The 14,403-nt window shown below is 34.2% G+C and overlaps 1 protein-coding gene across 1 annotated transcript in view; it reads right to left on the bottom strand.

The window, feature by feature from the left end:
* The window catches only part of SPRED1 (sprouty related EVH1 domain containing 1), a 116,679-nt gene that overhangs the window by 40,333 nt on the left and 61,943 nt on the right, over nucleotides 1–14,403 (bottom strand). The window contains exons 3-4 of the mRNA XM_065872226.1: nucleotides 3,349–3,517; nucleotides 941–990 (exon numbers count right to left, since the gene is read on the bottom strand). Coding sequence (XP_065728298.1) covers nucleotides 941–990; nucleotides 3,349–3,517 — 219 coding nt within the window. The remainder of the gene's footprint in view (nucleotides 1–940; nucleotides 991–3,348; nucleotides 3,518–14,403) is intronic.

Raw genomic sequence — 14,403 nt, 5'->3', positions numbered from 1 at the left:
GATCGAACCTGAAATATTAGAAGGGGAAGTCTTAACCATTGGACCACCAGCGAAGTCCTGTTTCTATTTTTAAGGCTTTTAAATACATTATTACCAAACTGCTTTCTAAAAAGAATCTACCAATCTATATTTTCTAGCAGAGCATCAATCTGTCAACCTCATGGAAAGACACAGTCTGGGGTAATATTAATTTTTAAATCTTTGATAATTTCATAACTAATGTTAATTTATACTACCTGCTGATTACTAGTGATATAAAACAGAAGGGTGTCCATATGCTTATTAATAGTCTGAAATTACTTTTCTACGAATTTTTAATACAAGTACCTTGCCTATGCGGTGGGGTATCTGTGATGGTTAATTTTATCTGTCAACTTGGCTAGGCGATAGTGGCAAGTGGTTTGGTCAAATACCAGTCTAACTACTGTGACGGTAATTTTCATATGTGACTAACATCTAAATCAGAGACTCAGAGTAAAGGAGATTATCCTCCATAAAGTGGGTGGACTCATTCTGGAAAGACTTAAAGAAAAGACTGAGGTCCCCCAAGGAGGAAGGAAGTCTGCCTTGAGACTGCCTTCTGACTCAAGAGCAAAACATCAACTCCTGCCAGAACTTCTGCGATGCCTGCCTACCTGCTTACCCTGTGAATTTCGGAATGGCCAGTTCCCACAGTCACATGAGCCAATTCCTTAAACAAACAAACCGAACAAAACCAAGTCCTCTTTATACATATTAATAAATACATACATATATATGTATGTGTATATATATATATATACATATACACATTCTATTGGTTCTGTTTTCCCTGTATTTCCTGACAAATACAGTGACCAGAAATTTCTTAAGAATTTATATGAATTGTTTATTTATTAAGGCTAGTGATTTCCTCCACAACCTTTATGCCTAGAAATTCCTTTTAATCTGAACTACTTACTTGTAAGTTGTCTTCTGCTCCTTCAGTTTCATTTTTAAATGCTGGGCATCCTAAGAAAACGGGTAAAAGTTAATTAAGCATAGAATTTTTGTTTTAGTATTGCTGACTCATTGATAATATCACTATGATACTGTAGAAGACTAATCAGAGATCATTCTGGACTGCCTGGTAACCAGTCAGATGTTGGTCACTCATACTTGCCCCTCGTTAGACAAACAGAGAATAAAGCAATTGTTTTCCTCTTCTACAGGTAAATTTCCAGTTACTTACTTAAAGAGGTGTTTTCTGTGAAAGTACGCTATCTCTGGCAAGCCCTGCCTCTGATTTCTCTCAAATACTGAAACTGCCAGGAAAAGTATATGCACCACACTCTTCTGGTGTTTAGGTAATGCCCACGTGATTTATTCAATTTTTCTAAGTACTCTGACCCAGGAAACGGTATTTAGTACCCCCAACTAGGATTTTAGTAGCTTTAGTAAGGAAAAAAAATGAGCCTTAATCCACTGTTGATAGTCAATAGTCAATTGTTGCTATTGACTTTTGTGTACCAATGCCTCTATATAAGTTTTCATGGCGTTCAAGAGTGCCTTTAGTTCCAATAAATTAATAAGGAAGGATTTACCTTAGCAAAGTATTCTGAGTTTATGCTACCCTTGAGACATAGCTATCAGGGAGATGAAGAGAAAACTGCCCTATGGAAAGGGTGCATAGTTTATTCTTACTGTCATGGGAGGCTAAGTAAGAAAATGGGATTGCTGAAAACCTATACAGTGGCTGATAATAAGGCTAACCAGTACGTTTTCAAAAATGTTCAAAAACAATGAGACAGGCTGAGTACTGTAGCCTATTCTACCTGGCTAGGTGTTTGTAAGCTTCTCATTAATTTTCTTTTAAAAGGTTAAACCCAATCTATCTGATCCTAGTGAAAGTATGTTCCTATGGGGGTATAAATGTGGGCATAAAAGTATTCAAAACTAAATATTCCAGTAACCATGGATAATGATTTTCTTTTTAAAGCACTGGTTCTTCAACACTAACAAAATATTAGAATTAACTGGGAAACTTTAAAAAAATTATACTGATGCCAGAACACAGTCTCAAACCAATAATGTCAGAATCTCTGAGGGATGAGGCATCGGGCATCATAAATTTTTTTTATTTTTAAGTTTCTTGCAGTGGTTTGAGAACCACAACTACTACTGGAGAATATGAAGATCCATATTCATCTTGCCCCTCCCTAAATTCATGATATATAATCATCTGACAATTCCTCACCACATTTGAAATGAACAGGAACTTAAAAAAAAAAAAAGGAATGCCTCAGCACCACTCCCCAGGCAGTCTGATTCAAGTGAGCTGGAGTGGGGACCAATTATGCTATTTTTCAAAAGGCTCCCAGGTGATTCAAATGTGCAGGGAACAATGAGAACCCTGATATAGGAAGAATTTATGGGTTCTTGTACTAAAACTGCGTGCTATCATTTCATGGAATTTTTTTCTGAATCAGAAATCAATGATTGTTTGTTTACCAAATTCTAGTCTTTTAAAGTAGCTAAATAGATTATTTAACTTCAGTTTCACACACTTAGCAATACATATTTGTACTAAGCACTTCCATGTCCTTGCCTATGGTTTGTCTCGTAATTAGTTTATTTCTTCTGATTTTCCTACTAAAATGCCATCTTCAAAATATATGAGTCACAATATTGTCAACACATTTTCATTCAGTTATGTTGTATAAGAAGGTTATTTCTACTAATAGAGATAATGTTTCTTCTTAATTAGAAAAGCAAATCAAATCTTAGTTATGACTTCTTTGGGGGAAAGAAATGGGTTTTAACGTGATTTCTTTTTGTTTAATTAAGCACAGGCCAGTCTTACATGTAAATATTCTTTCTCCCTTTAAAACCTGCATGCTTTAGAGTTAATGATCTTAACAGACTGGTAAGATATACAAAGGGATAGATTGGGTTGAGGTCTCTGCCAATCCTTATTAATGAAATCAGATAAAGCAGTAAGGAAGGTTTTGCCATAGAATAACTGGAGTTGACATATATTTGATTATTACAAATTTTCTCTTTATAATTACCAAAACAAGGATATGAGTAACATACTCACGGAGGATTTTCAAAGTTCTACCTGACTGCTGCCCTCTTCTTTGAGCTCTTATTTTTAAAACTTTCAAATTATCTGAAGTGTGCTCTTGATGGGCTCTTCAAGATAATACATGTAATTGGTATATACTGTGATGTGACAAACATAAAACAGATTAAGGAGCCCATTATTTTATCTTCACTTACAGTCAGCTTTCAAAGCCTAATCTCATATCACAAAAGCTGACTTGCTTGAAGTCACTTCTACTATATATAACTGATAAACAAATTGAGAAAACAGTCAAAATAACCTACCTTGAGAAATATCCTCTATAGCTCTTCGAATGCCTCTATCAAAAGCCCTAGCATCAGCAGGACTTTGAAAGGTAAGACCAAATTTCTTGTCATCAATCTTCCAGTGGTGAAATGTTGGAGTGACCTTATTGTAAATGAGGTCTTTTTTAAGCATACATTCCAAAACCACCTGCCAAAAGTTAAATGCCAAAATTACTATACATATATCAAATGCATCTAATGTAGCTCTTAAATACAAAGGTAGGTGAGAAAAGAGCTGTTATATTTTAATAAAAGCACTCCCAACCCATTAATACAGAGGTCTTGCTACTTAATCTACTCACAAAGTCACTCAATACAGAAATTAAGATGGGATTAAAGAAGATTCTGGGAAGATGGCAGCAGGCACCATCTTCTCACCATTCTGGGAAGATGGCAGGAGGCAAGAAGCACCAGGAAATCTGTCTCCCTACCTAGACAAAACTGACTGGCAGAATCTGTCTGCTGTGACTATGTTAGAACTCGACAGAGTCTGTGAAAGCTTGTAACTTCCAGGGAAGACATGGACAGTAAATTGCAGTTAATTTTGTCTATTTCAGGTAGTAGCACAGTAGCAGCACCTCCTTCATCCCAACTCCCAGCCATAGGGCAGGGAGCCCTGCACATGCAAATTACAGAAGCCATGGTAGGTAAAAAGGACCTTATCCTCCAAGTATCAGGGATCGGTGCTCTCATCACTAATTGCTGCTTCTGATCACAGAGGTGCAGACAAAGAGGAGGGTAGCCATTTGCCACTGTTGTATCTTCCTTCATTGTTGCAAGTTCCTCTGCATCAGAACGAAGTGACTTTCAAGGTATTTAAAAAGCCAGCTCCCTTTTTTATCTGTCATTTATCACTTTTTCCCATGATGGGAGCCAGACATTGAAGACTAGGACATTCAAAAATAACTACATACACAGGAAGAATTAGAAAGTGACTATGCATATCCAGGGAAAGGCTCAGAAAAGACATGAAAAAACCTTAAATTTACACCTCAGGCTGATCCTTGGCACAGAGACAACCTACAACAATCAAAAAAAAACAGTAACAAAAATTAGGAAACTCCAAGGAAGGGAATAATCTGATTTCCATATTACCATATTCCAAGTTACCATATTATGATTTAAATGTCCAGTGTTCAACAGAAAAATCCCAAAGCATTCAAAGATTCTCCATATCTTATTTAGTTCTTTGAGCATCTTTACAACAGTTTTTCTTAATAAGTCTTTGTCTAATGATCTGCCGTTGGGTCTTTTCTGGGACATTTTCTGTTGATTTCTTTTTGTTTCTCTCAATAGGTCATATAGCAAAGTATGACATAAAACAATGTATGAACAAAATGGAAATAACAATAAAGAGATAGAAAATCTAAAAAGAAACTAAAAAATTCTGAAGCTGAAAAGTAAATAACTAAAATGAAAACTCCAATTAGAGGGATTCAAAAGCAGATTTGAGTAGGCACAAAAAATAAACAGTGAACTGGAAGATAGGACAACAGAAATTAGAGTCTGAGGAGCAGAAAGGAAAAAGACTGAAGAAACACAGAGTCTAAGAGACCTACGGGCAGCATCAAGAGGACCAACATACACATTGTGGGAACTAGAAGAAGAACAAGAAAGGGGCAGAGAGAATATGTGAAGAAAGAATGGTTGAAAACTCCCCAAATTTTATGAAAGTCATGAACATAAACATCCAAGAAGCTCAACAAACTTTGAATAAGATGAACTCAACAGGCCACACAGAGACACAGAGATTCTTCAAAGTAGCAAGAGAGAAGTGAATTATCACATACAAGGAATCCTCAGTAAGAACGTCAGCAGATTTCTCTTCAGAAACTTTGGAGGCTAGAAGATAGTGGGTGGACACATTCAAAGTGCTGAAAGAAAAAATTGTCAACCAAGAATTCTATATTTGGCAAAAATATCCTTCAAAAGTAACGAAGAAATTAAGCCACTTCCAGATAAACAAAAGCTAAGGGAGTTTGTTTCCACTAGATCTGCCCTACAAAACATGCAGAAGGGAGACCTACACGGTGAATTTAAATGACATAAGAAAGTAAATTTAAGTCATATAAAGAAATAAAGGTAAATATAAGGGCAATTATAAAAGCAATATTTTTAACATTGGTTTGAAACTATGTTTTCTATAAAATTTAAGAGAGACTATTACATTTAAAGAAAACAATGAATTATTAGTGTAAAAGCTAAGTATTGCTGTAAATGTGGTGTATAACTCCAAATATTGTTTTCTACAAAATTTGAGAGACTAATACATTTAAAAGAAGTATTAATTTATGTTTCTGGGCAAACAGTGTATAAAGATGTAATTTATCAACAAATGAAAGGGGTGGGGTCAAAGCTGTAAAGAAACAGTTTTTGTATGTTATTGAAGTTAAGCTAGTTTAAATCCCAATTAGAGTGTTATAACTTTAGGATGTTAAGTGCAACCTCCATGGTAACCACAAAGAAAATAGCTATAGAATATAAACAAAAGGAAATGAGAAAGGAATTTAAACATTTTGTTACGATCAACTAAACACAAAGGAAGATACGAACGCAGGAAATGAGGGAGAAAAGGCTACTAGGGACACAAAAAGACAGCAAAATCACAGAAGTCCCTCCTTATCAGCAATTACTTTAAACGTAAATGGATTTAACTATCCAACCAAATGACAGAGATTGGCAGAGCAAATAAAAGCACAACCAAAGACATAAACAGGTTTAAAGTGAAAGGATGGAAAAAAACATTCCATGCAAAGAGCAACCAAAAGGGATCAGGGGTGGCTATATTAATATCAGACAAAATAGACTTTAAATAAAAACGGACATTATAATAAAAATATTATATATTAATAAATGGTTCAATAAGGCAAAAAGATACAACAATAAACATTTAGGTACTTAGTAACAGACCATCAAAATATATAAAGCAAAAATTGACACAACTGAAGGGAGAAACACAGTTCTACAGTAATAGTTGGAGATGTCAATACCTCACTCACATAATCAACAGAAGAACCAGACAGAATATAAAGATATAGAGAATTTAACATAGTAAACCAACTAGACCAAACAGACATATACAAAACACTCTACTCAGCAACAGAACACACATTTTTCTGAAGTGCACATGGGATATTTTTCAGGACAGACCATATGTTAGGCCACAAATTAATCTCAATATAATAAAAAATATGGATATCATACAAAGTATCTTTGGCCACAATAAGATGAAATTAAAAATCAATAACAAAAGGACAACTGGAAAATTTTTAAAATTTTGGGAATTAACCAACTGATCAAAGAAGAAATCACAAGGGAAATTACAAAATACTTAGAGAGCAAAAACACAACATATCAAAACTTATAGCACACAGCGAAAGCAGTACTAAGGGGAAAATTTAGAAACACCTGCATTAAAAAAAAAAGAAAGAAAAATCTTAAATCAACAACATAACTTTATAATTTAAGGAACTAGAAAAGAAGAACAAACTAAACTCAAACCTAGCAGAAGAAAGGAAATAATAATGAGGGCAGAAACAAATTAGAGAACAGAAAAATAATAGAGAAAATCAATGAATCCAACAGTTGGTTCTTCAAAAAGATTTTAATAAGTCCTTTAGCTAGAAGGACTAAAAAGAAAAAGAGAGAAGATGCAAATTGACACAAATTATAAAAATCAGAAATGAAAGTGGAGACATTACCATCAATTCTACAGAAATAAGAAGCATTATAAGAGAGTACTATGAACAATTGTACACCAACAAGTCAGATAACCTAGATTTAACAGACAAATTACTAGAAACATAAAACAGACCAAGACTAAATCAGAAATAAATAGAAAATTTGAATAGATATATAGCTAGTAAGTAGATTGGATCAGTAATTAAATGTCTCTCAATAAAGAAAAACCCTGGACCTGATGGCTTCACTGGTCAATTATATCAAACATTTAAAGAACTAATACCAATACTTCAAACTTTCCCAAAAGACTGAAAGAGTAAACACTTCCTAACTCATTCTATGAGGACAGCATTGTGCTGATACCAAAGCCAAAGACATTACAAGAAAACTATGTATCAATATCCTTTATGAATACTGATGCAAAAAATCCTCAACAAATGAATGTAAGGATGGTTAAACACATGAAAACTGATCAATGTAATATCCTACTTGAACAGAATAAAAGGGAAAGAAATCCACATGATCATCACAATTGATGCAGAAAAAGCATTTAACAAAATTCAACATCTTTTCATGATAAAAATACCTAACAAGAACTAGAAGGAAACTACCTCAACATATTTGACAACAGTGCCAAGACCATTCAGTGGAAGAAAGGAAAGTCTTTTCAACAAGTGGTACTGGGAAACTGGATGTGCACAGGCAAAAGAATGAAGTTGGACCCTTATCTAACACCACAGGCAATAATTAACTCAAAATGTATCAAGGACCCTAAGCAGATCAAAATGTATCAAGGACCCTAAGCAGACCTAAAACGATAAAACTCCTAGAAGAAAACATAGGACAAAATATGTCATATGTCAATGTCAATGTCATTTTATGACATTGGATTTGGCAATGTTTTATTGGATATGACACCAAAGCACAGGTAACAAAAGAAAAAATAATGGTGCACTACTAATCACTTCTTCCCAACTCCACATGCAGTGACATTATATTGACTGAAAACTGCCACGGTGGGAGTATGTTAAGCTATAAAGCATTTCCTCTCTCCAATCCCCCCGCCCTCCCCCACCAAAAGCTGATTGTTAAATTTTACCAGCCTGTCACTGAATATCTGTGATAGTTAAGTCTTGTTATTCTGAAATAAGTAACAAAGAAGGTAACAAAATAATGTCCTGCTTGCTTACAGGCAAAGTGTGTTAGCACTTGGCATTTAACAAAGATTTAACTATCTGTTGCAACAACCATTTTGCAATAATAATAATAAAATTCATAAATATATTAGGTTTTGGAATTCAAGAAGTTAAAATTGGCATTATGGATTACTTTAACATATTTACTGTATTCATAAACAGTGGGAAAGAGATATGTATTTTAGAAAACTGCTAAATTGCAATTGTTAAAAAAGAGAAGGACATAAAAAATGGAGTTTGGTCCTACAGTCATTATTACATGAAAATGTCACTAAATTAATCTTTAATACATGAAAATATTGCTGAATTAGCTCCTCTCTGAAACTTCCCAAAGTTGTTTTCCAACTATTATCTGTTAGATAAATAAAATTTCAATGTGATCTATACTCATCTATACCACTTATTTACAAATGGCCATCTATTTTTTTATAGAGGTTCCAAAAACACATAAAAAATAAATTTTTAAAATGAGCTTTAAAATACACTGAGGAAATGGTAAGGATAATGAACTAGTTCTTTTTTCTTTTTGCGGTACGCGGGCCTCTCACTGTTGTGGCCTTTCCCGTTGCGGAGCACAGGCTCCAGACGCGCAGGCTCAGCGGCCATGGCTCACGGGCCCAGCCGCTCCGCGGCATGTGGGATCTTCCTGGACCGGGGCACGAACCCATGTCCCCTGCATCGGCAGGTGGACTCTCAACCACTGCGTCACCAGGGAAGCCCTGAACTAGTTCTTTGACTCATACAAGTACCTATGCAAGAATGTGTCCACCTAAAAGTCATACAAATACTGAGGTTGCACATCATACACATCATGTTGGTACAAAAACAAAATGTCACCTAATTATGAAGTAGATGTCAATTTATGTCATTAACTTTTATCTACAAAGTAGCATTAGGAAATAAAATATATCTTACTGTTCATAGTATGTATTTAACGTACCATTAAAAATAATTATCATTTAGGAAAAGGCTACTATGGCAGTAGCTGTTCTGAATTTAGGAATAGGTAATGAGAAAGAAAAGTGCAGGTAATCTACTGACATAACCACTCACCATCTTTGCAGATAATTTAAAAACTATGCTTCCTAGAACATTCTGCATCACTCAGCATTTACATAATTATCAAAGCCTCCATATCTAGGGCATAACAATTTCTCATCTAAGTCACACAATATATTAAAAAGTTGTTCTGCTTCTGACTTTAAGTAGCATTTAAAAAATAAATGCATTCTCATCACACTAAAGACAATATAAATCACACCTTTATTAAGTAATAGGGATAACAACTGTCCATCTCAAATTTTTTAAAAAGATCAATGAGATTAAAAATGTGTTAAAAAAAGAAGTAGTTAAAAGAATGTCTCATAAGGCTTCTACCTACCATGCGATCAATACTAAATCTGCATTCCAGAAAAAACAAAAACGATTTTAAGAGCTAGAAGGATTCTTAAAAGTTAGTGAATTATGCTGCCTCCCATTTCCACTGCCTCTTCTCAACTATATCAGAACAATGTGCTCTGACTTTAGTTCACTGCAGTTTTCACTGTATTAATTCTGTATCTTAAGATCACAGTAATATTAACAGTAACAGGCATACAGGAAGCAGATTCAAAGTTTACCATATCTATGATTGGAATAACTAGCAAACAAACTGTAGAAAATGGCAATTACATTTTTGCTAAGAGATTACAATCAACCAATCCAGCACTGCCAGGTGAATTATTTATGCTGTTGGAAAAATAAGGTACCCTGATAAATTACTTCTGGCCAGTAGGGAGAATTACCAATAAAGTAAAGTAACAGGTGTTCTACAGGCCTGAAGTGGTTACATCTCTCCCAGAATACAAGACCTGCACTCACTCTTAGAACTTTTTTACAAGAGAAGATCTAGTACAAAATGAAATGAATAATTTTAAGTTCTGTTAAGACTACCCTAAAAGCAACTGCCAGAAGCCATTAAAAGTTAACCGTAAAAATAGTCTGTAAACAGTTGTCAAACTTGAAACACATCTCTAGCTAATTCTAATTATTAATTGACTATACTTCTTTCTGGGGTTAAGGAGTGATGTGAATTTCATCAGACCTCCATAGTAACCATGAAGGACATGTATAAATTAGAGAAAGATAAATTTAAAGTAGACTAGTGGCGCTGCCCTTATTTCTACCCTAAAGAAGACAGGTTATATATTAAATTAATAAGCAGAAAAGATATTGAGTGTAAATAACAACTGTAAAGTGAATATTAAGTGTAAGAGTGACTCAACAAGAATAACTACAAAAGAATATGCTGCCCAAATAACTTGACATCAATAACCCCTAATGGATCCACTAAGCACGTGGCTAGTTAACGAAGAAGAAATTAAAGAGTCATGTTTTATAATCAGTACCAGAATATTTTGAACTTTTGGATCATCTACAAGTATACTGGGATTAGAAAAGAATCACTATTTATTATAAACTATAAAAAAGTATAATGGAAAAAAATTTAACTAGAAAAAGCAACAACAAATTCAAAAGCACTTAAATGTTTTTATACTGACACCTCTAAAAGAAAAAATGTCAGACTTTTACATACCAATATACCTGACTAGGTTTGAGTAGAACATAGTCACTGCAAACAGACTGGCTGGAACCACCTTTGGGAAGGGGACTATACCGAAGGGAGAATATTAAGGAGTATTTGGCAGAACAGCTTTGCATTTTAATATTATAGACTCTAAATAGGTCTAAGTTGCTTAAGACATACAAGTCTCTTCTAGCTAGATAAATACTTTTGGAACCATGATTAATAAGATCTTGAAGTCTTTTGAGATAGTGGTAACAAAAAGAACAAATATTCTTTGTCTTTCTTCTAAAAAGGTTAAATAGATATTATGAAAGAACAAACAGATGCACAGGTGAACTCTGAATTTAAGGAAAGCGAAACTACTATTAGCATAAATATATTAAAATCTATATAGATGAAGGGAGTCAGGGAACAGAAGTGGTTTCCTTACAGTACCAAGCTAAGAGTTAAAAGAGAAAGGAAAAGAAGAAAGATGGTTAATGAGAATGGATATTCTTCACATGAGTAAAAAATTTCCAAAATAAAATAATTAAGATATGAATAACAGAAGGAACAGGGAAAGTACACATACACTTCCCAAGAAGAAAAATGTTGTTAAAGCGTAAGAGGAATTTTGGTATAGAAATTAAGCTTGTGGGTTCTACAGCTTAGAATAGCTGGGTCCCATCTACTCTCCACCACTCACTACCCATCTGACTTGAGAATTAAATAAGGCAATACATACAGAGAACTCAAATAGTGTCTGACAACAGAGTAGATCTTCAATACATACTAGTAGCAGTGGTGATTTTGGTCACAAGGTGATGCCACTAGCCCATAATAGTACAGTTGCTATGAAAGCCTGAGAGGTCAGTATTTACTTTTTTGAGTATGGGAGGGGGGAGGAGTTTGAATGATAAAGGTACTCAGGACCTCAAAGAGCTTATGAATAGATTCCGTGAAGCTTAAGTTAATTGATTCTAAAGACAGTGAAAACATAATCTCCAATGCTTTTCCTTCTTCTGAAAGAAATTCTAGGATATATTACAGAGAAAAAAAGTGGGGGAAGGGACACCACAGTTACTAAATAACTAAAACTTCTGAAGATATATTCCAAGTTATTTTGGGAAATATAGAGCAAATTACTGGACTGTTTGCCAGAAGAATTTAAAATAGACCAAGCCAAAAATGGGTATAAGTACATTTCTGTTTCACTAATAACAACTAATAATTTGGGAGAGCAAAGTTAAAAATGTACTTTCAAACTACTATGTAACTTTATTATAGATGCTACCTTACAAATAGATAATCACATGTTTACAAAAAGTATTATCTAAGATGTAGTAATAGGTGGTAACTAGACAAATTACTTTAGTAACTTTCTGAAATACCTTTGAATCAAGGAAAAAACATTTCATTTTTGAAATAAAAACTCCATATTCAAGTTAAATTACTTGATAACCAAAATCAATAATTGGTATCTCAAATAGTTGCCTTGTATTATGAACTTTAGTTTTCTGGATGACATAAAAACTAATATCCTTTATAAAGGACACCAGTGCATTCTATGAAATATGAAACTATATTGTTATCAAATAACACATTTTTACTAATTATCTAGTAATAAAAATTTGTGTTCAAAGCTGGATTCTGAGATGAATAAGATTTTAGAAAAAAATTTAAAAAGTAACAGAAGGAACACTGGTAGTGTTTCTTCTCAAATAATAACAGTTCAGCTACCACAAAAGGAAGGGAGGGAGCCAATAGTTTAAAAATATGTCTATGTCATGAAAGAAAGACTGAGGAACTGCTCCAGATTAAAGGAGCATAAAGATACATGACAGCTAAACGCTACATGATCTTGTACTGAGAGAGCAAAAATGTTGTAAGAACATTATTAGAAAAGTTGGTGAAACTGGAATATGGACTAAAGTACTACATTTATGTTAAATTTCCTAAATAGGATAATTATACTGTGACTACATAATCAAAACTGAAGGCGCAGCAAAGATTTAGAAAGTAATAAAGAGTACAGTGTGGGACTTCCCTGGTGGTCCAGTGGGTAAGACCCTGTGCTCCCAATGCAGGGGGCCCGGGTTCGATCCCTAATTGGGGAACTAGATCCCACATGCATGCTGCAAGTAAGAGTCCACATGCCACAATGAAGGCCCCACGTACCGCAACTAAGACCCGGTGCAGACAAAATAAATAAATAATAAAATAAATATTAAAAAACGAAGAATACAATACAATGTAAGGTTTTATGACTTCAAATTTGAAAATCTAAGTGAAATAGCAATTTCCTAGAAAAATTATAACTTACCAAAACTGACTGAAAATAGAAAACCATTAGAAACCTGTAACCATTAAAGAAACTGGATCAGTAGAAAATGATAGTGAAAGGCGACAAGATGAGGGAACAGGAGATTAGATACAAAACAGAGGAGGGAACTGTCACAATTAGGATACTGCTCTAACTCCTGGTGGCAAATTCTTAGGCACAGGCAATACGCCCCTGCTTCTTTACTTGGCTCTTTCCCAAGTCCCCACAGGCTGTCAAAACTCTGAATTGCTAGAATAAAACTAAATAAGCTTAAACAATTCTCTTTACCCTCAACTGGGTCTGCATAATTTGGAGAGAGGCCCGTACAATTCTGATGGAATCAATCTCAGTGATCTAAAAATTTAACAGCCATGAACCTTTACTAACTGACCTACACAGCAATATCTATGTAACAAAAAAAACATTTAGAAACACAAGAATATCCAAAAACATAATGATAGTTGTAGATCTTCAGCCTTTAAATTGAAGCAAACACACACACAAAAAGGATACATAAGATTTGAATAATTTAGTAAATAAGGTTAAACTTTATAAATTCAAACCTTTATATTACAGTGAATTGAAGTCTTTCAAAAGGTTATGGATGTTGGAACAAGGAAGGATCTCAAATCAATAATTGAAGTTCCTAACTCAAGAAACTAGAAAAAGGAGAGCAAAATAAACCCAAAGCAAGATGAAGGAAGAAAATATCAAATAATAGAAATGAACAGAAATAAAAATTGAAAATAGATGGGGGGGAAACTCAATGAAACAAAAAGCTGGTCTAAAAAATAGCAATAAAATTGATAAATCTCTAGTAAGATTGACAAATTAAAAATGAATACACAAATCACCAATTTTAGGAATGAGACGGGATATTGCTAAAGATCCTTGTAGCCTTTAAAACAGTACTTGAGATACTAAAAACAACTTTACACTCAAATTAGACAGCTTAGAAGAAACGGACCAATTCTTTGAAAATCACATTATTATCAAAACTCAACCAAGATAAAATAGATAAACCTAAATAGTTCTGTAACCATTAAAGACGCTGATTTTGTAATTTAAAAGCTCTCAAAAAGAGATCACTCTTGGGAATTCCCTGGCAGTCCAGCAGTTAAGACTCCACACTTTCACTGCCAAGGGCCTGGGGTTTGATCCCTGGTCAGGGAACTAAGACTCCACAAGCTGCAGGGTGTGGCCAAAAAAGAAAAAGAAAAAGAGAGAGAGAGAGAGAGAGAGAGAGAGAGATGGATCTCTCTATACTGAGATGGTTTCACTGGAGAATT

This window comes from Phocoena phocoena, chromosome 2 (genome assembly GCF_963924675.1).
Source record: "Phocoena phocoena chromosome 2, mPhoPho1.1, whole genome shotgun sequence".
In the NCBI taxonomy this organism is placed as follows: Eukaryota; Metazoa; Chordata; class Mammalia; order Artiodactyla; family Phocoenidae; genus Phocoena; species Phocoena phocoena.
Note: the sequence above shows the minus strand (reverse complement) of the source record. Positions and strands in the feature narration are given on the sequence as shown.